Raw genomic sequence first — 27155 nt, forward strand, 5'->3', positions numbered from 1 at the left:
AACAACACCATTTATTTATCTCATTTTCTATTTCCCCAGAAAAAGACCTTGACTTCTGGGCTGATTAGCAACCCCTGTTACACACACAAGGAAGGGGCGTTCCTATGGGGGAAATTATCACGGGACACACACCTACCTGTAGGGATTTATCATCTCTTCTGTAACAAAATTCAAGTAATTCCTGTAATTTAAAAGAACAGTAGTTAATCCTGGTCTGTCCATTCATCTTACTCATCTGCAAGGGAGCTTCAGGAGGGTTGGAGCACCTGACACCTGCAGTAAAACTTATGATGGCTGACGCCCAGTCCGCAAGCCCTGGATGGTGCTGGTGGATGTAGCACACCATACTTTTTGCCAGCTTTGTGGATGTAGCACACCTTTTGCCAGCTTCCTTGCAAAAGGAGGGATGACGGCAGGTGAAAAGCTGGACCCACAAGTGACAGGGCCACTCTCCAAGCGATAAGGATGGCTGCAACTGACCTGTCTTCAAAGCAAACTGAGCAGTCTCCTTGTGCTTGGAAGTGCTCAAAGAAGCCCTCCAGGAGCTTCAGTTTGGTGCTCAAAGTAATCTGTTGGCATGTAGCACACCTCTCTTCTGCTGGCCAGATCCACCCTGCTGCTTCCTCTTAACACCACCTAGAAGCATCATGGTACATCATCACCTGCCTCTTCTAAACCCTATAACCACCTCCACCTCTTTGTGCTTCTATGTCCTGGCTGGAAGCAGGGTGTGAAGTATGCCTATCAACATTACTAGGCAAACCCAAAGCATCTGCCTCATTGCCCAGGTTACAAGAAAGATGGGAAGTTCTGCACCACGCTCTTCCTGCAAACACAATCTGGGGACAAAAGGAATTACAGATTCCAGATTACAGTATTTAGCGCTGAAAAAAAAAAAAAAAAGAGAGAGAGCTGCATCTTACCATCCTCCATAGGCAAAGAGACCACTGTACAAAGCTAACACGATGTTCCCCACGCCTACTTTTGTGCCTTCAAAGGAGTGCTCAGGAGTCAGGTTTGTCACATCACCTGCAGAAAACAAAACCAAGAATGGATCAATGCAGATGGGCTGTGAACCCCAAAGGCTTTTGTGGGTGCTGAAACTGAGAAACCTGGAGGAAAAAGCTGCTCTTTGGATACTTAATTATCATGCTGAAGCATTTCAGGTTACACTAGGGAGCCCGAGTACATATTTCTATTGGGCTGGTTCCTCTAGTTTTACAGTGTTTTTAATTCTTCCACCAAATCAGCCCCAAATATACTTGTTTCAAACAACTGGCCATTACTGAGTCCTCAAAACTTTCTCACACTGCAACGTGCTATCACCGAGGTAATCTCCCAGATACCTTCTCCCCACGAAGAAAACATTCTGGGGACCTTCCTGCTGGAAGATGCTATGCAAACAGATATTGTCACATTGTCCTCTCAACTGAAAGCTGCTTTCATTCGATAAAATATCCAGGATTTCCTCCGCTTCCACCAGCCACCCAATAAAGCAGAAACCCAGGATTTCCTCTCGTCCCACCAGCCACCTGATAAAGCAGAGGGTTATGGCAATCCCTTTGATTGTGGGAAGTCAGGTTCTTTGGGGTTTGAATATCAGAAGTTAGCTTCTTTAGGACTTGAATATCAAAAGTTCCTGTTATGTATCTGCTTTTGAAATAATAAGCCATAAATAGACGACTCAATTGTACCTTCGGTAAGAACTCTCCCAAAGCAGTCGAGGGTTTATTTATTTTGCTTTAAAACGACCCGCAGTTGTTTTGTTCCCTGTCTTTTGATGTGGAGCCTGGGTGCAGGTCTGGGATGCTGAAGCCACGCTCCCCTCCCCGAACCTGGCTGGGGGGACAGAAGTGGGGAGCGAGGCAGGATTCAGCAGGGCTCCTTTGCATCCAGGGCGCCCTGTTGAAGCCCATGTGATTCCTCTTAGGGCATAGATCTTCACTAATCGCCCGAGCAACTGCATCACATGGCAGTCAGCAGGGCCTGGAGCTTAACCCTTCAACTCAGCACAAGGTACCCAGGTCCTGCATCTGGGGAAAGGAGAGGGACCTTAACATACCAGGCATTTTTCCTCTGGATGGCCTCTCTTCCCTTCTCACACTGGAAACTTCCACTCCCCTATGCCACCAAAAGCCACTTCTGCAGAGGCTGGGTAACAAATGTGCATGCACAGACCTTTTAATGCCTCGGTCTCTCTTTCCAGCTGTGGGAAAGGGGAAGTTTTCCTGATGGCACTATTGGTCTGCTGGGGCATCTTTCATTCATTAGGCTTCACAAGGGACTGCTCCAAATCTGTGCCAGTGACACGGAGCTTCCCTGCACGTGTGGGAGAGCTAAATCTTGTCTTTCCCCCCCTCTACCTGACCCTCCAGCTTTGTTCCCAGCCTTTCCATCCTGGGCATTGCTTCCTTCACCTCCTTTTCCCCCTCCTGCTGAATCCTAACCAGGGAAAAAAGAATTTCCCTAACACAGTGTGCAGAATGCTCTCTGCTCACAAAGTTCCCCAGGAAACCAGCATCCCTCTGCCGCCTTCTCTGGCCAGTTCCTGTCCCATGCAAAGAGACTGACATAAAGCTGCGAGTTTAACCTTAATTCCTAGTTTATAGGTTCAGTCATATAGTCTTAATTTAGCATTAATGGCTTGGGCTGGCTGAATAAAAAGGCTGAGCAGGAGGTGGGTGTGCACGATATCACATTCTGCTGGATCCCTCAGGCTCAGCTTTCCTGAGTTTATTTTCTGCCCCTCCTGAATAATTACCAGTCTAGTTCTTTCCAGGTCTTTTGTTATGGGAATAAGATACACTTTTTGTTAACAGTGACTGTAATTAGCTACTGGAACAGCACACAGATGGACTAGGAGACGAGCAGAGCTCTCAAAGCATTTCAAACATCCATCAGGAGATCTCTTCTCAAAGGTCTCATGCTCTGCCAGTAACCCAGCTCCTGCCCAGGCCAAGGCATCACCACCTTTACCAGGTCAGGAGGATGCTCTGATCCAGGAGGAGCCAGGGCACAAGCAGCATTGTGCTGTGGGTTCACACCTCCACTTCTTGTCCACAGCTGGACACCAGCTTCCACCAAAAGTCCCTTTTGGTTTGTCACAGGCAAAAAGCTCTCAGGCCAAACATTCATTTTTCTTCCCAAACCTCACAGAGAAACCATGTGCTGGTGCCACCAAGGAAGGGCTGATCTGCTGCCCTGGCCCAGCTGGCCAGGAGGGGAGGAGAACATCGGTGGTCCCCAGACGAAACCACATGCCTGGATTCAGGATGTGCCACCCGCTTGGGAACCAAGCATCTTCAGCCTCTGGGCAAGGAAGGGTCCAAGCCCAACTGGGTGGCCTGCTGGGCTGTAGAGACATTGGCTTTGTGTCAGGAGGACCGCCTGCCCTCCAGGACACATGAGTAAAGAGGAGGGAAAGGCAGGAGAGTTCCGCAAGCAGCACTGAGGCAAAGAAATGAAGACAAAGCCTGGCATTTCATTACTCTGTGGGTGGGCTGGGGGGTGATGGACGGAGGGATGGGTGGGTGGGACATGACTAATTACTCACAAACCTCTTCTTGCACCCGCCGTGGCACGCACCACACCTAACCCATCGCTTTGAAGCCCTGAAATGTAGCTCCCGGCAAAGGAGTCAGCGTGGAAGCAGCCAGGAGAGGAGAGCAGGCAGGAAAGGGAAGGGGCTTTCTGTTCCTCCTCAGCACTTGGGGAGCTGACACCTCGCTGCCCTCTCCCCACCTCACCCAGCAAGAGTTCCACCTCTCCAAAAACTTGTAGGGAGTTGCTAAACTTCACGTCTCCGTGCTCCCCCTTGTACAATGGGTTTAGCAACACGTCAGAACACGATTAAACAACCAGAAGAGCTGAGATCTGTCTCTTCCCACTCCAAGGGGACAAGCTTGTATTCCCAGGTGTCTGCTTGATACCCCTTTCCCACAGTGTTTGCTTCTTCCATGCTTTATTGCTTCCTGGTTCCTTAACAAACACCCCCCAAAGATCACATCCCAGCAGAGCAATGTCCTCTCCCTCCATTACTACAGCAAGGCTCTTGTCCCACCCTGCCAGCCACCAGAAAAATAACCAATTGTGCCCACCAGCGATGCCTTTACAGACATAACTGGCACCATGTCCTGTGCCTTGCAGCAAGAAAGCCAAGCTCCAGCAGCGATGCTGGAAAGGCATCCCAGTCATCTTCCCACATGGGCCAAGCTGTAAAATGCAGTGGGTGAGCTCTGACTGCACCCGCAAACCCTTGGAACAGAAATCCATCACACAGAGGCCCCAGAGGTGCACCAGAGGCTGAGAAAGCCTCCAGGAAGCACCATGTGTCCTCCTTATTCTTATGCTTACCCCCTGGTGCTTGTGGAGACTGGGGACACTGGGTAGGATGGTCCAGCACCATCATTCTTACCTCCTTCCTCTAATACAAATACTCATTAGGACCTGCTGTTCAAAATAGAGGTATGAACCCATGAACCTCAGTTCCAGATGCTGCTTCTTTCAAGCCTGAAGGTGCAATTCAAGCCTCTGGACTCTGGAAGTTTGAATTGCAGACTTTGGATGAAATCAAGGGTTACAAATCTGCAGGTGAGGCTGCCAAGCCTGGCCTCGACCTGCTCCCACAAAGCCAGAGGTCCATTAACGAGAACATCCCAGGCAAAGCCATGCTCTGCCCACCCTCCCAGCTCCCCGTCCCCCCCAGCCACTCTCTAGGCACTGCCCTGCCCGTGCCCGGCACCCCGGCCATCGGAAACCTGGTTTGAACTGGTTGTTCAACTGCACTCTGCTCTACAATTAACCAAATTAAGGTAACAAGCTCTGACATAAACCCCATTTGCTGATCTTGCCAGCTGCCAAGACTCTGGTAATTGCGCCGGGAAGCGATGGGTCACCCGGGGCCTTTCTGTGGGAGGGACCTATTTCGGGTCCACGCGCGGCGTGTTCAGACCCTTTCTTTGAAAAATGTTCATTTGCTCCCCAGTCATGTCCATTCCGGTTTTACTAGCACAGCAATCTTCTCTTGCAGAATGCATTTAATGATAATTAAATATTTTTCAACTTGCCTAAACAGCGAGGAGAGGGAACACAGCCATCGAGAGAGCTCAGCGAGAGAAGGAGGGGGCTCTCAGCACGTCTCCCTCGTGGAGGAAACCAAGCCAGGGAGAAATGTGTTGGATATATGAAAAATCCCAGAGGAGAAGATCCACTCAGCTGTTGAGCCATTTCCTGAGAAAAGCAGCAATAGTTCAATCGACTGAGTCAGAAAAACAAGACGGCAAGAAACAGAGGGGCCAGGGTGAGGAGAGCATCTCTTCAGCAGCTCGTGGCTCCCCAGGAAATGCACGCTCGGTAGCCACATCAGGTCCTTCCTCCTCTCTGATCACTGCCACCCCGCAGACAGCTTTGCATTAAGCAGTTTTGAACAGTAGCTGTTAAACTTGGGTCCCACAGCAGATGAGTTCATGTATCTGAAAGACATCTGGTCTCTCTAGTCCAGAAACCCTGGACCAGCAGAGAGGGCATCCAAGGAGGAGCCAGAGCTCCCGAGTTACGTCCTTGGTTCCCACCACCAGCTGTGGACAGGCTGTGACACTTCCCCTCATTTCAACGACTTCCTTCTGTTTTTTTGGAAAAGTTTCCCTCTCCTCCCAGTGCTGGGAAGCTTTGGCAATATTATTTCTCCCCCAGGGTGAACCCAAGGATCTGGGCTCCTGGATTCGCTCCACCCCACACACGACTCAAGCTTCACAGCTCCTCCTTTTGCAGGACACTACTTGGGCCAGAGAGTGTTTTGTTCCCTTTCCCATCTCCTCTGCACCATGCAGATATCACCAAAATAACTTTTTACCCTCCTCCTAAGCCAACACCTCCTGATCTTTGCAACCTTCATGTCTCCCAGGATAACGTTTGCTGATGAGAAATAAAGCAGCAGATCCAGCAGCAGCGACATGAGCCCTGGGGTGATGGCACAACATGCAAAATCCTGTGTCTTCTCCAGGAGCCAGAAAGCACAGAGGCAGCACAGAGAGCCTGGATGAACAGGGTCCCTTTGATCCTTCGGGACAGCATGAAAAACTGTCTTCTAAACACCCCCACGTTAGGGCAGATTAACAGCAAGGTGCAAACCCCAAACAAACCACCCAGCAGGTTTCCATAAGCTTGCTTTTTTTTCTTTTCCTTTTCATATCTGCACACCAGGTTCAGCCTGCATCCATAGAAACCTCTGATTGAGAACGACAAACAAGAATGAGCCACCTGACCAGGCTCTGGAAGGGCTAACCAGAGCCAACCAGCTTGACGTACGTGCAAGAGAGCCAAGAACATTCGGGGAGGGCAGATCCTCCTGCCTGTCACCCACACCTCTAGCAGCACAGGCGAGGCCCTTAACTTCAGCCCAGCAGCTGAAGGCTGTGGGAAAGGATCGATACAAAATGCAGACAATAGCACATGTGTAGACACGCACAATCAGAGCTACCCACTGCTCTGGGACACCTTAGGCATGAACGACTGCTGCTGCTGCTACCAAAGACCTCAGAGAGATGTGATCCAGACAGAAGTGCAAAGAAGCAAATACCAAAGCATTAGCTGCTCTCTAGTTAAATACGTGTGCGTCGCTGGGATAGCTGCACTGGGAAAAACAAGAAGCCAACAGAGCCTCTGGTGTCAGCTGCCTTAAGAGCTGCTCAGCCCACACCGGTGGTGAGCAGGGTCTCCTGCGGCAAGTCCGAGATGTGCTCCTCAGCCTCCAGTGCCACCTGCCTTCATCCAGTTGGCATCTGGCAGTTCAATCAGGGAACCAAATATTAGCACCACGCGACAACCCACAAATCCTTGGATAAAGCAGCTTTTCAGACGTCGAGGCATGTTTCCACCCTGAAGAGTTAATGCAGCCACGAGCCTCCATACGCGACGTTAAACAAACAACACTCCATCCCTAAAGGCCAAACTTTCAGCATGTGCACACAGAGGCACTCACAGTCATCAGAGCAAGAAGCACAGGTCACTGACCCACTCCTTCTGTATTTTGATTTTGGGTTTTTTTTTTTGTGGGTTGCTATTGTTGTTATAATTAAATGCATTTTATATTTCTTTTTGGACAGGTGACTTTGCATTTGTAAAATAAATGCAGAAGCCCCAGCACACTGAACTCTATCCTTGAACCTATAAACTGCCAAAAATTTTCTGGGCAGAAAGGGCAAGAAAAGAATTGTTTGAGCAGAAACGAACCACTGCTGACTCCAAAGCAGAGCGGGCGAGCTGCCCAGCGCGCCAACCTGCCATGCCCTCCTGGCCCCAGCATCTGCATTCACCTTTGGCAGGGGAAGAAATCAAAGATTAGAGCGCGAGAGGCCCATAAAACATAATTGTGTCGTATCAGCTCTCCGGCATTAAGATGCCTGATTCATCTCCAACATGTGGTTGATATGATTTAGAGGTGCAGGATGCTGGCAGCTTTCCCAGCTTCCTTGTTCGTGCTCTCCGTCGGTGCAGTCTTCCACTCTCCATGTGCTCTGCCAACGAGAGGGTGAGTACGGGAAGCACAATAGCTTGCCTTCAAAGCTCACGGCTGGAAAATCATGTTATAGCGGCATTTCTGAATGCCAGCCTAACAAGAAACAGCATGGGCAGCTGCAGGGCACGCTTTTCTTGCAATCTTTTTGGGCACGGGCCTCAGCCCCAACTTGCAGGGACACACTGAAAAGCTTGAGGGACTTTATTATCCATAGGCTTTGCCTCCTGCCTGCCAAAGAGGATCCACCGTGCGAGTTAGTCATGGGCTGGCTGGGTGAACACTTTGGCTTTGGGTTCCAAACTCATCTCAGACACCTACAGCTCTGCCATCGGTGGATTCTCGTGTCCCAGGTGGTGTCCTAGCACCAGTCCCTCGGGTGAGGTGGTCCCTCTGGGCACAGGGAGCAGTGCAATGGCTACCTGCTGCGTGCCACGACCCATGGCTTGCACGAGGATATTCCTGCATCTGCCCTCAGCTAAGAAGTCACAACTGATGTGGCAGGAAATAATAAAAAGGAAATAAATTGAACACAAACTCCTCAACATCCACCTGCTGATCAGGTCCACCCTCAGGTTCACCCTATGGACACGAGGGTTTACGGGATCAGGTCAAAGGAAAGCTCGTGGCAGATTCCTTTAGCTGTGGCAGTGCTCATCCACCTCTGGATGGCCGAGAGTGAGTAAGTGTAGGTTCAAACCCAAGCTAATTCAAACAACCACTGCTCTTGTTTCCTCTTAGTGTCCATGTGCCATTGTGTTTTGAGACCTGAGGGAGCCTCAGACTGTAATTACCAGCCACAAAATTAAGTTTTCCTGCCCCATCAGCCAGAGCCCTCTGGAGCAGCCCTGCCCTCCCCAGGCTCACAGCTGTATCCTTGCCTTTGCCTCTCCCGCAGCTCATCCCGCTCCACATCTGGCTCAAGGGGCTTTTTTTGAGATGTTCAACTGACGTTGCCAATGGCAGCAGAGAAGAAAATCTGGGAGGAAAGGAAGAGTGAGTAAACTCCCCCCCCTCCGCCTCAGGTCTTTCTTAATCACAGGATTTTTCAATTTTTCAGAAAAACAAAAAAGGCAAACAAAACTGTTTTGACAGAGAACTACCAAAGCAACCCTCACAGAGAAAGACAGAGACCAAACGGCAGTTTTCTGGCCAAAGACAAAGGGATCTGATAACTGAAAGCAGTACCCAGATGTGCTCACACCCCCACAGCACCAAGGGGTTGCCTCGCACCTGGAGTACTTAGGTAATATTTTTAGGAGGCTCCGCAGACATGCTAAGCACAAATTAATGACTGAAGGTTTCAATTTTCATTTCGGCCCTTTCAGAAACCCTGCCCATGTGGAGTTCAGAATTTGCCAGCCACAACGACACCTCTAAATACCTTTTTACAAAGAGCAAATGATATTGGGGTGGGGGGCTGCCAGTGCTGGGTGATGCTGTACACATTTATCTAAAGAAAAAAAAAAAAAAAAAAGATTAAAACCAAACCTCTCTGCCTAGTTTAAGTTCTCCGTGGCAAATGTCTGGAGTGAAACCTGCCTATTTTGTCCTTAATTCACCCCGTGCTCATTCAGCAGATGCAACACCACTGGATCTCTGACAAGCCCAATGAAGGGAGTTAGAATAATGCTGCTGCCATCAAACCAGCACCCGAGGCACCGCGGGCCAGAAATTTAAGATTAGAAATCAGGCATTAAGAGGGAAAAGGGACAATAAATTCAATAAAAATAATTCAATAAAGCGGGCGTTAAATTCTATTTCTCCAAGTCCCAAGTGCCCAATTCTTTTTTCTTTTTCTTTTTTTTTTCTTCTATTAAGCAGAAGTGCAGGTGAGGAATGGCAGCGAGGGCTGGAGCCCGGCACCGCAGCGTTCCCTGAACACACAGCAGCCAGGAACAGCACCTCGCTGCTCCAGCCACCCAAGGGCAGATAAACATTTACAGAAACCCCAGGACATCAGCAACAGAAAATAATATATCTGAAACATGCCTGTAATATGGGGTTTTTTTTATAATTTTTTTACACTGAAACCTTTCCTGAATTTCCTTGCACGTAAAAAGCATAAGTGTGTCCTTAAAGATCAGCATATTTTTTTTACCGTTTCATGCCTGGGTTATTTTTTAAGGCACTGTGAGGTGCGGGGTGGTCGGGTAGGAAGAGCACAGCTGCAGGTCTCACCACAGACCTCTCTGTCACACCCAGTGCAGAAAACATCCCTTAAACCTGTGCAGCCACAGCCCCAAACTGGCTGCACTATCTAGTCCCAGGCATCCCTTTCACCAGGTCATGAATATGGCCCAGAAATATCATTTTTGGCAGGAGGGAAAGCAATTTCTCAGAGCTGGTAAAACAGCAGAACTAAAGATAAACCTAGTTTTTATAACAGTGGAGTGAAAAAATCCTGATCCTGTCTATGCTATAAGTTATTTATACTACCTAAGTCCTACAGGCTGGTGGGCTGTACAGTTGGGGGTCCATATATAAGGTTTTACACACTAATATACTAAGTCCAGGATGCTGAACTTTTAAAGCAACACAACCATAGCCCCACAAAGGCTTTTGAAAGTGTCACTTTTGTATTAGTAAAATAATTGCATCCCAAGCGGGTCACTAGACTGAGCCAACTTTCGAGCAGTTGAAGGGCTGTCTGAGTAGGAAACCAACTCCTACCCTCCTTTTGAAGTTTCATGAAAGAAGTGATGCAAACCAGCTGTCCAGAGACAGATCACAAGGAAACGCTACTTTCTGTGTGCGGTAATATTGCCACATATTTCTTTGTCTTGAGATGTTGCTGCTTTTCTGAAAATAACGAAAATGTCCAATGAAAGGATAAAAAGAAAAAAAAAGCCCAAAGCTGAAGGCGGGAGGTCAATACGGGGAAAGACGCTTCTGTGAAGTCTCGGAAGTTCCCACATTTGAGTAAGAGACTGTGGTGTTGCTCCTCTTCTCTGTTTATGGATACTGTAAACATGAACCAGCAATGGGACAGTAACCATTAAAGCCAGTTAATCAGCACTGCCCAGACACTCTCTGGAGTGCCATGGGAACACACAATCCCTTCACCACTGAAACCCCAGCCCCAGACAAACCAACTTGGGGTATATTCCACCCCAATAAAGGCTGAATTTACCGAGAAAGTGGTGGTAGGAGTCCTTTTTGTCCAAAAAGGGTTGGAACTGGTACAAAAGAAAACAAAACAAGGGCACCCAGAGGAGCAGTAAAGGCAGGGCACTGCGGTTACGTGTGGGACCCAGGATCACCCACCTACTCAGAGGTTAAACAGCCTTTTAGAAAACAGTTACCCACGTAAAAGCCTCGGTCAGCACACTTAAAAAGACTGGGGCTGTAGTATTTTGCCTGGAGAAGATCCAGGAACTCTGTACTGTCCCACTACAACACAGCCCAGCCCCACAGAGCACGGACACGGTGGCTTCCAGGAAGCCTTGGTCCAAGGCAGGTTTGTCTCACTTAAACCATTCCTGGGAGGCATTTATTAACCTGTTCTTCTGACTCTCCAGTGAGGAAGCCTCCCTAGACAACCTACTTGAGCTCTGCATTACAGTTAAAAGTGTTTTTCTAATGGCTAATTTAAATTTCCCTTGCCTCAGCTTGCACCCATCATTTCTTGTCCGAGACAAGACAGAATAGTGCAGCGTTTCCCCATTTTCAATAGGCTTTAAGTGATGCTAGTATATTTTCCTTGAAGGAAAAAGAAGGGGGAAAAAAGGTTTCTTGATGTATCCCTGCTACGTAAAAGCACCAAGTTACCTGGCATGATTTAAAGAAAAGTTGAGAAAGTTGCAAGGCGTATGTGGAAGCTAAGGAAGGGCATATGAAAGGAGCTTGCACGTTCTTAAGGACTTATGAGAGAGCTTGCAACTTCCATAAGGAGATTAAGAAAATCCACATTAGACCACAGGCAGAATCCCAGGCAGTATGTTGTCAAACAGAAGCAAGCAGCAGTGTGTCACTTAGGGCAAGGCGTAAACGTGGGCTTTGTGAGGAGCATCCTCTATAGATCCCAAGGTTGCCACTCTGAACCAGCCTGCTCTACGTTGAGTGTTGTGAGCCCAGACGGGAAGAAAAGGTCTTTCCCTTCAGATGTTATCATTTAATTACTGCTTTTGATCCTGTTACCTTTCACTCTGCCTGCAGTGGCCAGGTGGCTTAGCAGGAAACTCAATGTCACACGAAATGAGCTATACTGCAAGATGCACACAAGTCATAGTCGTGCCTCTCCAGACCTACAAAAACTTGAAACTGTGCTTCGTAGGAGGTAAGAGAGTGAAGAAGAGACAGCAGAGTATAGGACGGGGGGGTTTGTACACAAAACTGAAATCTCGTATTGGTTACAGGTATAAGTCAATGGAAATATCATGTATTTATACCTGAGGAACCAGGGCAGAAAGTGATTCACCCTCAACCAAAGAAAAAAACAACAGTACAGAGGGAGGGAAGGTGATTCTGAAGAAGCAAATTAAGATCATTACCTGCAAGCAAAAAACAACTGTAATGACCTTTTACTGGTAAAATGTCGAAGAACCAACAGAGATTTATGTTTACTTATCCTTTTCCTTCTAAGAGAGGAAAAGAAGTTCAGCAAAGCAGCCTGGGGAGATATAAAGAGGAAGGAGGTATATTTTGTGATAAGCCTCAAACAATGTTCCTGTTGAGCTTAGGCGCTGAGCTGCAATAAAATAAAACCTCTGATAAAGCAAGAAATTCTGCAAAGACAGCACTGGCTCCCATAGCCGAGACAGGAATTAAGCAGACCCACGTGCACACACGAACATACACTGGCCAGTACAGAGGGAGGAGAAACTGTCTATAGACTTTTATCCACATTTAACAAATAAGGCCTGTACTGTTCCCTAAGGGAAGTTTATTTTCACAAAACTTTTGCACAAAAAAAGCACACAGTAAATCTTATCTATGTGGATTAGTTAGCCAGATGGGTTTGGAACAAAGTATTTCCCTACATTTGAGAGGATTTTAGGTGTGCGTGAAGAGAACAAGCAGAACCACCAGAAAATTTGCTTTATCTTCCCATTCTTATCTTCTTTTTTGGATGCTAGTTGACAGACGTGCGTGCTCAGGTCAGCTGAGAGCCCTAATATCAACTGCTCATCATGTGGTTTCTGCAGCCTCACCTGACCCAGCCATCCCTGTCTGACCCCATGGACCCCACCAAGCTATTCCATACCTGCAGCAGGAAGAAGGGAAAGGTGCAGGGGTAGTTTGGGAAAGAAGGAAAATTACTGGGGGTTGGTTTGGACAAGCAGATAATTCTCTACTAGGAAATGGCCACGACCAGACACCAGTTACAGAAAAGGCTTCTGAGATGTCTAGCACCAAAATTTTCATTCTCTGTGGGCTTGGCAGCTCTGCCATCTCAAAGTGAGAGGATGCAGAGTGACTGAATGAAGTGGAAAAGACCTTGGGTGGTATATGCTGGGTTCCAGCAGCGTGAAATCCAGCGTCACTTCAGCCAGGTAAATACAAAGTCTCATAAATAAAATACACAAAAGCACTCGGCTCTTTGCAAAGCGTGAGCTGGAAATGCCACCCAAGCGACGCACGAGAACAAAAGACGCTTGTAAAGCACTTCTGCTGGCTCTGAAACGCTTGGGTCAGGACTCTTGGGCTTTTACCCCTAATTCCCAGATTCTGCTTTAACTGCGCACCACCTCCGAAAGGAAAAAGGGAAGATACTCACCCTTCGCAAGCTGCACGAAGCCAAGAATGATGATCAGAGCCAGCGCCAGCAGTTTTGCCGCCGCGAAGGCATCCTGGACACGAGTGGCTGCTTTCACGCTGTAGCAGTTCACGGCAGTGAGGAGCACTGAGGGGAAGGGACAAGAGGAGAGACATCAGTTTTCAGTGAAACATTTAAAACACAAACCAAATTGGCATTTGATTTTTTTTTTTTTTTTTTTTTTTTGCTAAAACTGAAGCAAACACGAAGAGTCTCTTCCTAAAATAGAAAGGTTTGAAAAGCAAGGCTCCGCCGGCGCCCACGTTTCTCTGTTCCATCTTTTGTTCTGGCAACAGGTGGTTTGAACAGTGGACGCCCTCCTCGGGACGAGGAACGGCCCTGCTGGATTGGAAAATACATTTCTGAGGGCACATAAATAAAAAAAGCAGTCGCTGCAGCCACCAGCATGAGCTGCCATCCCTGTTAAGTCGACCCAATGCAATGCTGTGGCTGAGTGAAAGCACCATAGAAATGTCAGGACAAATTTCCAGAGCTGATGTATAGTTATTGGTGGAACAATAGCACCCAGAAGGCTGTCGAGGTCACACCGCGCCGCCCCACTGTGTGAACATAAAGGGAGAGACGTCCCTGTCCTGACCCGTTCGTCGAGCTGGGAGACAAACAAGGCCCCCGGGGCAGTGGCACAGACGGGAAGAGAAGCCAGATGGAAGGAAACCCTCATCCTCTGCTTGACCCTTTCGACCAGTGGTGCCAGAAGGATGCAGAGATGCTCACTGGGGCTGCAAAAGGCAGTGGTGGAAGTGAGGGCTGCGCAGGGTGGCTGTGGCTGCTCTTGAACTCGATTATCCTGCCGCCTCACGCAGCATTTTGCTCACCCAGAAGCTCCCACCACCCACAAGTTGCTCTGTGGTTAATGCAGCTAATGAAGCCTAAATTCCTACCTTTTTTTTGGCCCTGTTTCCCCATCACTCTCCTCTGCATCGCCCGCTCCTGCCGCTAATTCAGTGTGACACTCCTACCAGGTGAGGGACAGCATCAACTAGGGCTTGTCTAGAGGCACAGAGCTGCTGACTGGCCAAGTTTCACCTGCTTCAGAGAAAATAATGGCTAAAACCTTTACTGCTCTTCCAAATCACTTACTATTTTCGTGCCCTGCTCACTCCCCAGAGCCTGTTGTTTGTTATAGAGACGGGCAAATGTCAGGCAGAGAATGACAGTGTCCCACGTGCTGGATGCCCTCCCCTCCTCCTCGTCTCCCTTGCACTGAGCCACCCCTCGCTGCCCCCACGCCAGCTTGTCACCAGCCCCCGGAGCAGACCGGTCACTGAGTGATTTGGGGAGGAGCAGATCTCAACCTCCCCTCGTGAGCTGGAGGCTTTTCCCTGTGGTATCCTTTCCCGCTCAGGTTGCAGCTTGTATTTTTACTCCGCAGGAGCCAGGCAAGATTTTCTAAAGCTGGTGCAGGGCAGAGCGAGGCAAATCACTGCTGCTGTTACAGGACGTGCTAGAATAAAACCTGGCCACTGCGCTCCTCCATCTGCCCATTTCCTTTCCCGGCTGGCCTCTGCCCTCATGGAAAGGCTCTTTCCCACATCCTGCAGCTCATTTTCACAGGACCCCACTGCCTCGACCAGAGCCAAACAGCTGCTCCTCAAAATATTCAGCTCAGATGCAGATCACCCTCTCCTGAGCGTTACGGACTAGATCTACACTCAAGAGTTTAAAGCCCAGAGCATTTGATGTAGGGATTTCAACCTTAATTGAACCCCCAGAGATATGAGGGGGATCAGTAGCACCTTCATCAGGTCACTGGTCTCTCCAGGAGACTGCCAGTGGAGACTCTGGCCACAAGCCCCATGAACAGGGGGAGAAGGTAATGGATAAAGGTGGGAGACAAAAATACCAGTACTTGGATGGCTTGGTTACTGCCCAGCAAAAGCACCCAGACCCTCAACACATGCCGAGCACCACAGGGAAAACCACAACGTGCCCCTACTCTGAAGCAAGGTCACCTCCCAGCTACAGACCAGTACACAGTTGAGTGTACGCTAAGAGTGCACGTGAAGGACACGAGCACCAGCACACCATGGACTCACTAGCCCACCTCTGACATGAGATGGTCACACGGGATCAGCACTGCCTTCCTTTGCTCCCCAGCTTGCGGCAGGACCACATGGCAAAGCTGCTCCCATCTCACCAGCTTGGAGCAAAGGCAGGTTCCTGCAGCCTCCCAGGAAGGGCAGGATAAACTGCAAACTGAGAAATAAAACCACGGGAGGAGGAAGGAGTATTTGGGCATTTGAAGGGTCTCACTGCCTCACTGCCACCCTGCGTCCTGCCCCACCTGTGAGAAAGAACTGCACTAGTAAGAGTTCAGGGAGCACATGGAGCCCACAGCAGAGCTGGGAATAGCCTTCCCAGAACATATGGGCATGAACAGGCTCAGACGTACCCACGGGCTGGCTTCAGGGAGCCTCGGTCTTCAGGGACAGCAGTATCTGGGTCCAACAGCAATGATTAGACTTTGGGTTCCCGCTCGAGCGAGCGGCGAGAGGGACAGGAGTTCCAGTGACTCAGAGCTCCCACAGGCAAGAAGGGACACGAGTTGCATCATTCATTCAGAGGGGTGGGAGAGCCCACAACGGCCACAGCTCGACAGCAACAGGCACCAGGCTGAGAGGATTTAAGTGTGCATCTATCGCCCAGCTAAAGGCTGCTTGTAGGGCACCTTTAGGCAGGGAAGAGCAAAGCCAGCCCCACTGCAGCATCCCAGGATACGATGCCTGCTTTCAGGATCACCGGCTCCCCATCCCTCCCAAACCACTCTGATCTAGTGTCATCTCCATACAAGAGCATTTAAAGTCTGCAGAAATGAGAGAGTTGGACATCCTCGCAAAGAAAAGTACCTATTATCCTACAAGAACGAAAGGCAGAAGTGAATACAGAATTTCAGATATCATGCCTTTCAAACCCCTTTGGGGTTATCTGGGCACTTGGGATGGGTGAGACCGAAATGACCCAGAGCTGTCCTTCATTGGGAAGGACACCCCCGTGGGCTCTCACACAGGTCACAGGACAGCACGAGCTGGGTTTTGGCTGAGCTGCCTTGGCACCCAGCCAAAAGCAAGTGACAAGGAACCGTGCTGACAGACCTGCCCCACCACCTCCCCCAGACATAACCCCCTGTCCTAGGGTCCCTCCACCCCATCCTGTTTGGGGCAGATATGGTGGATCTAATTAGAAAGACACAGCGTTCCTGGGCTTGGAGGCTTTTCAGCATCAAGCATCAGGCCCAGCGTTATCGGCAGTTTGCAGGGTCACAGCTCCATCACCCTGCAGCAAGATTGTGATATATCTGCTCCAACCGGGACGTTAAAAAGAGAGGTTGTCCACATATACAGAGAAGGAGAAAATAAAGGTTAGAAAGGTCAGCTTACAGCATTTCTGTCCTACAGGGAGTGGTGAAGGGGAGAGAAGAAACCACAGTGAACTATCACTAAGCACAGATCACAATTCAGCTGCTAAAAGCACCTCCAGTGAATCCTAACAGGGAGGATGGGGAGGGAGCAGAGGATCCAGGATTCACTTCCACCAGTGATTATGCTAAAAATAAATCTCTCCTTGTTTACAGAGGGATATTTAAAGGATGAGCTAACGCATCCAAAAGCACACTTTTCCCGTTAGTGAAGACAGCCCTCAGAGGTGTGACAGTGACATTCCCTTCCCCATTTAGGCATTCTGTTTCTTTGACAATAGCTGCTTCAGCCCCCACATTAAATACTGACTTACTCAGGGCTGTTGCTCATGTTCGGGTTCGGTACAGAGTCTGCTGGACGGACCGTGGGACAGCAGTGATGGACATAAAAGGCAAAAGCTTTCTACACAGCCCAAAGCTGAAAAGCAATGGGAGCTCCTGTATTCAGCCCTTAAAAACATATCGATAAACAGGCTTCATAAAAATAAGAAAACACTTAGGGCCAGAGACCCTGAAAAGGGCTGGGAGCTTCTTCCCCACCAGCAGTGATTCAGAGCCCTTCAAGTCACAATCTGCTTCGCATTTCCCACCGTGTAATAATATTTGTCTTTCCCAAAGGAGGGTGGTGGAGTTACTACAGTTACATGCTTTCAACACAGCTAAAAAAACCCCAGTCTCTCCCACCAGAAAGAAAAAAAACTACAGACGCCGAGACGGAAAGACAGACCGAGTACTTTTTCAGTAAAACTCCAAGACAAATTCCAGTGGCTGCTCAACTTCCCAGGAGACCAGAGGGCCAGGGTTTCTTAAAGCAGATAGATTTATTCCTTTGATCCGAGATGCTACCCTGCAAAGCAGGGGCCGAGGGCCGGCTCCTGGCACCGCTCCGTTCACCTCGGATGAACCGCTCCACATGAACAACGGGGGAAAAAGCTGCGCAGCCACAGCTTTACTATAAACCAGGGAAAGGATACAGCGCAGGGAAAGATCAGACAGCACTGCCCTGGTTTCTGCAGCACCTTTCCCAAGGCTACAGCCTCTGGTCGTTGTCAGCAGGAAGCCACACAGCAGGGCAGACCTTCGGCGTCACCCATGGGGGCAGTTCTCAGGAGTCATTCTAGGAATATGGGTTTCAGCACGACCTGACGTGACACAGTCTGTCTGATCCAGCAGCCCCTCTCCAAAGGCTTTACATAATTGGGATAATAGGAGCTGGAAAGCCACGGTGATTGCAGATGTAGGAGGGGGTACTTTTATTTATTTACTTATTACTTCTGGCAGAAGTAGGAAAGATAGTGGGTTTTGGCTGCTGCAGAGAGAACATGTAGAGCCCTTCGCCTCTTCTGGTGAGAAGGTGAGCTTCATTTCAAGATACTCAAGCCACAAGGGAAGCCAGAGGCTTTCAAAAAGGATTTTTGCTTTGTGAAGCCAACAGCGGGTCCGGCTTCAATTATTTACTCTGTCCTAGTAGTCCCAAGTGGCTTCAGGCATGTCACTGAACCTGCTCCGCTGGCACTCACCTGCAGAGTCAGGGAATTTCCCCATTGCTGATAGGGACCAAGGCTAAACTGACTCAAACAACACAGGACCCAGAACCTTTCCCCCCCCCTTCACATTTTGTGGGCATATTCCTTTGATCTCCCAGTCCTAAGTTCCAAGATCTCTCCCAAATATCATTTCTAGATGAGAGTAGGAATAAATCCTCACAAAGCAGACATGGAAAGGGATCACGCCAATCCCCACACAGAACAAGACCGTGCTGAACACGCTATATGTAACAACAACTCCTGTGCCTACAAAGGAAAGGCAGGATGTAGTAAAACTGCCTGGCGGCCATGTGGCTCTGCCCGAAAAAAACAGTATTTGAATGGAGCCCTAACGCAGGTAACCCAGGGCTTGGCATTTATGATGCAACAGTCTTGGCAACCACCCTATAGGGAAAAAAAGGTAGGGCCACAGCTTTCCGGGGTGATGGAACGTGGCCATGGATCGGAAATGGATTTGAAAAAAGAAAAAGCAAACGAGCAGCCGATAAGCCACTCCACACACTCATCCTCACTCCCAGGGGAAAAAAAGGTCCAATTCCATCAGTGTATGTAACCTGCTGATGAGCTAAGGGGAGTTTGCTCAACCCAAGAACTTCAGCAGCTTTTCAGGTGAAACATTTCTGAAATGGGTATAGGAATTCTTGAGGTACTGGCACTGCTGCATTCATGCTGCATGTGAGATTACACACCTTGGGAGCTTTGCACAACGTCACTTTGGTCCTTTATTTCATGTTCTATAGGTTTCCCTGGTCTTGACCTGGAGTGCTTCCTATATAATTCTGTGTATATCTCTATAACAAGGAATAAGTGTGTCTAAGTACCTTGCTTCAAAGCAGTAAACTCAATTAAATTGCTCCAAGTTACCCATGGACTGCTAGTCGTGGTATTACAGGCCAAAAAACCCCCACTTCACATTCAGGTGGCTGTGATGCTGCAATGTTTTCCAATAATCTCAGGTGTCTATTTCTAATAGCACTATCAAATGTGAGAAATACATACAAGGACATACACTGGTTAGGGAAATTTCAGTTTGATACATATTGAGATAAGACTTGTGCCCTGCAAGGTTGCAAGGAGAAAAAGCAGAAGGAATGCAGATATTTCTTCAAAGACAAGTCCCTGGAGAAACTTAACAGCCAGGGCAACCAGTCTGTAGAGGGGACATACTTAGTGGCACATGAGGCTGTTGGAGAGGAGCACTTGGCCCCAAAGCAAATGTTTCTATATTAAAATCAACTTATAACAATAAACATACCTGGCAAAAGTTTACAGTTTCAATTTTTCTTCCCAAAACATTGATGTTGAGGAGTCAGGGAGCGGGCACATCCACAAACAACAGCTGAAAGGAGAAGGCAAAGGCTGCCCTAGCACTAGAGTTTAAGAAGAGGGATCATCTCAGATGCCCTAACTGAGACCACGAACTCCAGATGTCTCCAAGAAACGGCCGCAGACACCCAGGACGTGTCACAGCTCCATCTCTCTGCTGGATTTCAGTCCCAAGGAGCCCCTGGTGCTGAAATGGGCCGGGAGCCAGAGGAGTTAGCGCAAAGCAGGATGATGCCAGCATTTCATCGTGTACCGCAGCTCCCAGGAGCATCCACACCCTCAAATTTCCCGAATTCTGCAAGAATAAATTGACAAGCACTTGCTTGCCACCTCTCTCTCAAGAGCTCTGCCAAGCAGTGCAGCTCAGTCAGGGCCAACAGGCAGCACCAGGAGGATCTGGAGAAGAGCTCAGTGAAGAATGTCATGGTTTGCAGATACCGCAGGGGCTGGACCTCAAGCCTATGTAAATACACCTATGACTTCAGTATCAAGGTACAGTAACAACAGTGACACAGACCACACTATTCAAATTGTGTGGTACATGAAAAGGTAAAAAGACTTCTATCAATGCTAGGGGAGCTAACTCCTAGGTGGTGGTAGAAATTACTATTTTGTCTCCCTAGACAGAAGTTTGTGTTTTTACTGTTGAAGTTCCTAGATTACCTCACACAGCAATTCCACAAAACAGGTGATTTTAGCACAGGAAGACAAACCAAATGTAGACTTTGCAATGGAAGAAAGAGGTATCTTTCGTCCATTCCCAGCAAATTAAAAGGACCCCATCACTATAGTGAGCCAAACAACTTTCCCACCATGCCCACCTCATATGAAGTGTCTCCCTAACAGCAAAAAATACTTGCTAATATTTTTTGTACACATTAAGCCCAACAGACAAGTCACCATCTTTGCCAGATAGTCAGCTACTGGACCTGCAAAACACGGCATCTTACCTGGTCCCAAAAAGAAAAGCACCTTCCCACAGTTGTACTGAATTATGTTCCACAAATCCAGGGGAAGGTGGCTGAACTTCAGCACTGAGTGCTAAATCCTGGGTCATGAGCTTCGTGAAAAATTCCAGGCAGGTTTTAGTCTGAATCATACCACCTATGCCGTGCAGAGGGTCAGAATTTGGCTCTGTGTGTTGACTGGCAAGAAAGTGCTTTCTCATCCATTGCAGCTGATCCACTGGCCTCATCTGACACCAGGACTACGAGCCTACTGGAATACTTGAAATACCCAGTGATGTTGCTTTGAATTAGGCTGATCATGCCGAGTTTCTCTGAAAAAGCCTTCCCCATTTGTCCATGTCAGAAAAGAAAGGCTCTGAGGGATCTCAGTGGTAGTGTAAATCAGTCAAATACAATAACATTTAATGGGACATTTCTTGTGAAAGCCAAGAGAGGGGTGCCAAGAAATGCAATAGTTGCTTGCTGCGTTACAAGAGTTCTCCAAACCTTCACCCATTTCAAGAGTCCTGCTAGTGTCAGAGGCTATTTTCATTAATGCTACTCTCTCTAATTAAACATGGATTTAAAAAAGCAATCTCAGTCTTGCAGCATTAGCCATACAGCAGGGATTCTACAAAGACCCCTTCCTTCCACTCTGATCAAACAAATGCATATTTACTGATACACCTCAGTAATTTAATCCACCTTTCTGGAGGAGAAAAAGCAAAAAAAGTCTTCAAAGCTTCACACCCTGCTTGTCCTGGCAAATTAATTCCAAGTAGCGATGCCGCAGAATAAACCCATCTTAAACAGACAAGCACGAGATGTATTTTGTGCTTACCTTGCTCACCATCTAATACCTGATGGGTTCAAAATCTACCCATAGCCTTGCTTTAAACAGCTGGTCGAACATCCGAACTGTCAGATTTAAAGTAAAACCTTAATACTAAATAAAGATGTTCCTGCTTTCAACATAGGCGATTTCTACTGACGCTGAATATTCACTTATGGAGGATGGCTATAATTTGGCAAGCATTCAAGGCACGTGTTTATACTCTTGCCAAATCCTGGATTTGATGCCTTTCTCCTCCTCTAACCCGCGATGTACTCAGAGGGGTGTCAGGCACTTGGGCTTCCATATGACATGTGCTATTAGATACGACTCAATTCTGCACTGACTCCTACTAATTCTTCCACTATTAGGCTGTTCATAACAAAAGAGACGAATGAGAAATATGTGATCACTTTAATGGAATTCCACGCTTGCAGCAGGAGCGCCCAAAATAATATTTCAGGAGCGGCAAAGGAAGTCTAAAGAATTTTTAAAGAAGATTTTAAAACACTGTATCTGTGGAGGTAGCAGATAGTGATGCAGAAATATTGGGGTTATTAGTGCCAGATTAGCATATATAATTAACAAGTGATAAAAGGCTTCAGAAGCTAACAATCAAATCACTGATTTGACACTGAAGATCAAGAGTAAAATTATATGCAACGCGCAGAGCTTCTCAAGCTTCTGTGGAGCAGCTTATATTGTCAAGAAATAGGAGAAAGATAGAATAATCTGTTTTACGTAGCACACAGGGGGTGTGTGGCAGGCTGCAGCTACCAATGTGTATAGAAAGAACAGCCCAAGCTCTTGGGGAACACCAAGCAAGAACCAGCTTGGGTCTGGAAGCAGCACTATCCCTTATCTCCTTTATCTACCAGGAATTTACTGTACCACAATTCAAAGACCTCCCACGTGTAGAAAAACCTGCAAATTCACAGGTGGAAATCAGGAATATGCATGTTATCTTTAACTGGATAGCTTGAAATTTTCCATCCGTGAGCCACCTCTAGAACACACACTGTGTATTACGTTATGCTCTGTGAATTTTTAGTAACTTTTGTTGAGATTTACCAGTTCAGATTTAAGAAGTGTAACACAGGTGGCAGCCAATTGTAAAAGAGAACGTGACCCGCCACAGCACTACAAGCCATCAGAGATGCACTTTCAGTCGGATGCTGTTCCACATCACTGTTCAGGCCACCACCTGGACATCACCTCTTCAATGGGATAAAAAAGACAGGATTAAACAGTTTTTACATGATGCTCCTTCTGCTATGTGAAGAGGGTCCTGCAACATATATACACAACGAGTTCTTTCAAAACTACACTTGCTACCTAAATATTGTTAGAAAGTGTGCATTTAATTCAAAGTGAAAACAAATTGGAGAAAATTGCAGAAAAAGAAGTATATTGGAAGTGCAGTGCAAATGTGTGTTCCACTGTGAGGCCTCCTCAAGAGGAAGAAAAAAGAGGAACCAACAACAAACACAATGGATTTTCATTTATCTACATAGCCTCAAACGTGCACCTGAAACATAGAGCACAGAATCCTCAGCAGCTTCATTCTTTGCCATGTACAATACTGATACTGTAATGGAGATATCACCAAATATGAAAAGTTAGGACCAAGTCACTGTCCCTATAGCCTCTATAGAAGTGGTAAAATTGGTTTAGATGAGATCCCATTTGGGGGAATTGAAATAACTGTTGTGTTTTCATGCATATGCACAAATTCTCAGCTTCATTAACTTTCTCTTTTTCTGTTTAAAAAACGCTTGGATACCAGATGGACGTTATGTTTTTTTACCCCTTAGCATTTGCTTTTACGATTTATCAGTCCTAAAAGCATCAGCCATCCAATCTTACAGACAAAATAACACAAAGTTGATGAGTTACCTAAGTAACCCGCAGCTTGAAAAGCATTAAGCCAAACTACCTGCAAATTCTTACAACCAGGGAGCACGAGCTGTTTTGTGGTGAACATCAAATAAGCCACACTAACGATGAAAAGCTTGACCCACCTTGCTGCAGGAAGACTTCCCTGTAGTGAGGTCCCACACTTTTATTTGGCAACCATAACGAGCTTTCATGTTATCTTATGGAATAGGTAGCCTTACATACCAATTACCTGTAGATTACAATCTTGATAGCAGAAAATGCCTATTTGTAGTTAAATTCTATTTACCACCCACCTTGTTTTTTTCAGCACCTTAAGGGGAACAAAATTCCCTATTCCAACCATTTTTCCTTTCTTTCACGACTGTGATTTATTTAGTTTATCTTAATGCCTAAGAATTCCGTTTCTATACTTCATGGTGGCAAATATGGAACAACACATTATTTATTCAACTGTTTAACAGCAGCAACACTCAAAGTGGAAACAAATAACTTTTGTTCTTTCTCCTCTTACTAGAAGCCATGCAGTCAATTGAATTTTATGTTGAGATACAAACTTTGCAAAGAATACAGCCGGTACTGTTCTAGATGGCTGGATTTTGGCTACATAATAAGTCAACTGTATTCCAGCCAGGGGCCCCAGGTTTCCCTATTGCTTCCTAAACTCTTCTTCCCTTCTTTGAGATAACTCATTAATGTAATGTTCTAGAGCATATGCACATTCTAATAGGCTATTTTTCCTATCCTAGGGCTCTTTGAAAAAAAAAAGTCATCTTACTGGGTAGGGTATGTTTGGAAGAACCATGTAACGAAGCCGCTTGTTAGTCCGTAGAAGTTTTGTGCGACTCGCTAAGTTCTTGCACCAGATTTACTTCATTTATTGTTCCTAGTTCATGATGTGGTTTTGGCACCAGATAGTAGAAAAGCTAGCTCCAAAAATCAAAGTTACATACAGTAAACTAACTTGCTGAAGGCAATGCAGGATGAACTAACCTTTTGTACCAAAGGAGACAAACAAAAATTTAACTCAAAGCGTAAACAAAATAGTAGCCAGCGGTGCAGGGGGGAGGAAAGTTTAAAGAAGAAACACATGGAAATGACGCAGATTTGTAGAATCAGCAACTCCTTCCTTGGCATTTTCAAGATAAAGGTCCAAGAACAAAATCTGCTTCAGGAAAACTACTAATTGCTAGCAAAAGAAAGCTGGAGACACTTTTGTTACTTATTGGAGAAGCGTAAGTGGGAATGAGACCTGGCATCAAGAAATTTTGTGTTGCAATCCAGTCTGTCACCGAACAGACCTTGCCATGGGCAAGTCTACTTTCCCCCTCTATTTGTTTTCTGATCAGTAAAACAGGAACAGAGACACCTCATCCCAACTATTTTGGGAAAGTTCCCACAGATGAAAATTTACTTACTGTTAGAGACACGTTCTCAAAGGTTTTGTCAACTACAATATGTTCTTGCACAGCAAAATTTTGACATAAACCAGTAAGAAAGTCCACCTAATAGACTCTGTTTATTAGCTCAGCAAATAATGTCACCACCACGTGCATACATACCCCTTTTCTCTGATAGAGAAGAAACCATATTGCAGACTGGCAGGAAAGCACTAAAACTAGATTTTTCACAAAACCTCACTTGATGCAAGAAACCCAGCAGCAGAACTGTCTTCTGCGCACCCATACACTTTCCCTGATGTTCCTAAAAACTTATCTGGGGAATAAGTTTAGATTTTGCCCAAAGAAAGTACAATTTGCTGCCCTGACTGTTACTTATCTTATGATATCTGCTAGGTAGCCACATGATATGCTTGGTCAGTTTGTGTATGAAGACATTTACAGACAATATATCTCCCCGTTAACGACCATGTGCCGCAACTTTTGAATGCCTGCGATCCTCAGAGGGGCAAAGGAATCTAACACAATCTCCCTTTGGACAGCACAAACAAGCAGACTTCTCTTCATAACCTCAAAATGAAGAAAAAAATAATAATAAAATAATAATGAAACAATCTCCTGACTGTAACTTTGTATTGCAAATAAATGCTTTACAAAGTCTTTGGAAAAAAATTGTATCCTCTCACAATTTACATCGTTACAGTGGCACAAGAACTATTAGTGGGGTGAAACACGGAGTGACTATGAAGTGAGACAGGCAGAGAATGGTCCTGTATTTAAAGAATAAGGAATTTGGATGAGGTTACTTTGCTGTCACTGGAAGAGCGAACAATGGGGCTTCACTAGCAAAACCGCAGACTTCAAAATACCAGAGAAACGATAAAACCTGCATTAAGGGAGAGAGAGAGACCATGTGCCACGGCAGACAGAAGTGGCCCTAAATTCATCACCGCATGACTGAACTTCTCTGCAAGGCAATGCCTCCTGAGATATGATGTTTGCTAGCAAAAAACCCTCACCCAGATGGGTTCCCAGCACAGCATGGGTGCACACCCAGAGGAGAAGGGTGCACGTCCAGAGGAGAAAGGTCTCATCTCAGATCTGGTGCTGAAAAGAGCCTGGCGCTGCTGCAGCACAGGCCACCTTCAGCACCAGTTGCTCATGACAGGCGATTTCCCAGCCGCGTGTTCCTTACCCCGTTACCCTCCCCTCTGGCTGCACACAAACCCCCATTCCCCAGCCGCCGCAGCCCCCCCAGCACCACGGGGGGGATTTTTTCCCCTACCCCAACCCTCTCCTGCCGTGGGGCACAAGAAGCCCCATCCCAGTGTGTGGGTAAAAGACACGCTGCGTTTCATGCACGCTGCTCTGCCAGAAATCAGCGAGCTCGTAACCGGCAGCTTGGCAATTTTTTGCTTGATTTTTTTAGGGATGGGGCCATCTTTCCCACTCACGCTATTCAAACAGGCCCCCCAAACCCCCCCCAGCCAGTTCAGCACAGGATGGTGTGCCTTCCACAAAGCGAGGGGTGGCTGGCTGCTGGCTGGGCTGACTTTTCAGGGAAGGCGATGGTGAGCCTTCCAGCCACGTGGGCACCTGGAAGATGGTCTGCGGGATACTTACGGACACAGAGACAGGCCACCAGCTTGGCAGCATCATCAGGCACCGGGCAGGTGGGGAAGATGGGCTTGAGCAGGTAGGTGGCGAAGACCAGAGCCACGATGTACTGCGAGGAAGGCCGGATGATGAGCAGCTCTATCCAGAGCTTGAGGAAGGCGGGCAGGGAACCGTAGACCTCCAGCATGTAGGCGTAGTCCCCGCCGGACTTGGTGATGGTGGTGCCCAGCTCAGCGTAGCAGAGGGCACCCACGATGGAGAAGGCCCCGCAGACGGCCCACACCACCAACGACAACCCCGGCGAGCCGGCCTCCCTCAGCACGCCGGTGGGGGTGACGAAGATGCCGGAACCGATGATGGTGCCCACGATGATGGCCACGCCGTTGAGCAGCGTGATGTTGCGCTGCAGGGTCACCCCCTCGCCCTCGGCGGAGGCGCAAGGGGAAGGCGAGCGGGCACAGCCGTTCTCCTGCGCCCCGCCGCCCGCCGCCGCCGCCTCCAGCATCTTCTCCATCGCTTGCTTCTCCTCCTCCTGCGCCAGCGAGGAGGCCGAGCCCGCCGGGCTCCTCTTCTTCACCGCCGTAGCGCCGCTGCTGCTGCCGCCGTTGCCCGACATGGTGGTAACGGTGGCGGTGGTGGCGGCGGAGGGGAGCGGAGCGGGGCGCGGAGCGGAGCGAGGCGGGCGCGGCCGGGCGCTCCGCCGCCACCTTGCAGCCGCCCCTTTTGTTCCGGCGGCGGTGGGCGGCGTACGGCGAGCGCCTCCCGTTTTAGGCGTGGAGCAAGGGCCCGGCCGCCTTTCCGGGAGGAGGAGGAGGAGGAAGGCTCTGTGTGTGTGTGTGTTGCAATGCCCCTGGTTTGCGCCAGCAAGAGGAGCTTTTAAGGG

General features: G+C 47.9%; 1 protein-coding gene across 1 annotated transcript in view; it reads right to left on the bottom strand.

Moving 5' to 3' along the window:
- Window positions 1-26965, bottom strand: part of LOC106888268 (large neutral amino acids transporter small subunit 1) — a 40606-nt gene extending 13641 nt beyond the window's left edge. The window contains exons 1-4 of the mRNA XM_014942373.1: window positions 26279-26965; window positions 13233-13358; window positions 924-1029; window positions 137-181 (exon numbers count right to left, since the gene is read on the bottom strand). Of these exons, the coding sequence (XP_014797859.1) occupies window positions 137-181; window positions 924-1029; window positions 13233-13358; window positions 26279-26888 (887 nt within the window). The 5' untranslated portion in view covers window positions 26889-26965. The remainder of the gene's footprint in view (window positions 1-136; window positions 182-923; window positions 1030-13232; window positions 13359-26278) is intronic.
- Window positions 26966-27155: the final 190 nt, after the last annotated feature.

The sequence above is a fragment of the Calidris pugnax genome, unplaced genomic scaffold (genome assembly GCF_001431845.1).
Source record: "Calidris pugnax isolate Ruff unplaced genomic scaffold, ASM143184v1 scaffold28, whole genome shotgun sequence".
Lineage (NCBI taxonomy): Eukaryota > Metazoa > Chordata > Aves > Charadriiformes > Scolopacidae > Calidris > Calidris pugnax.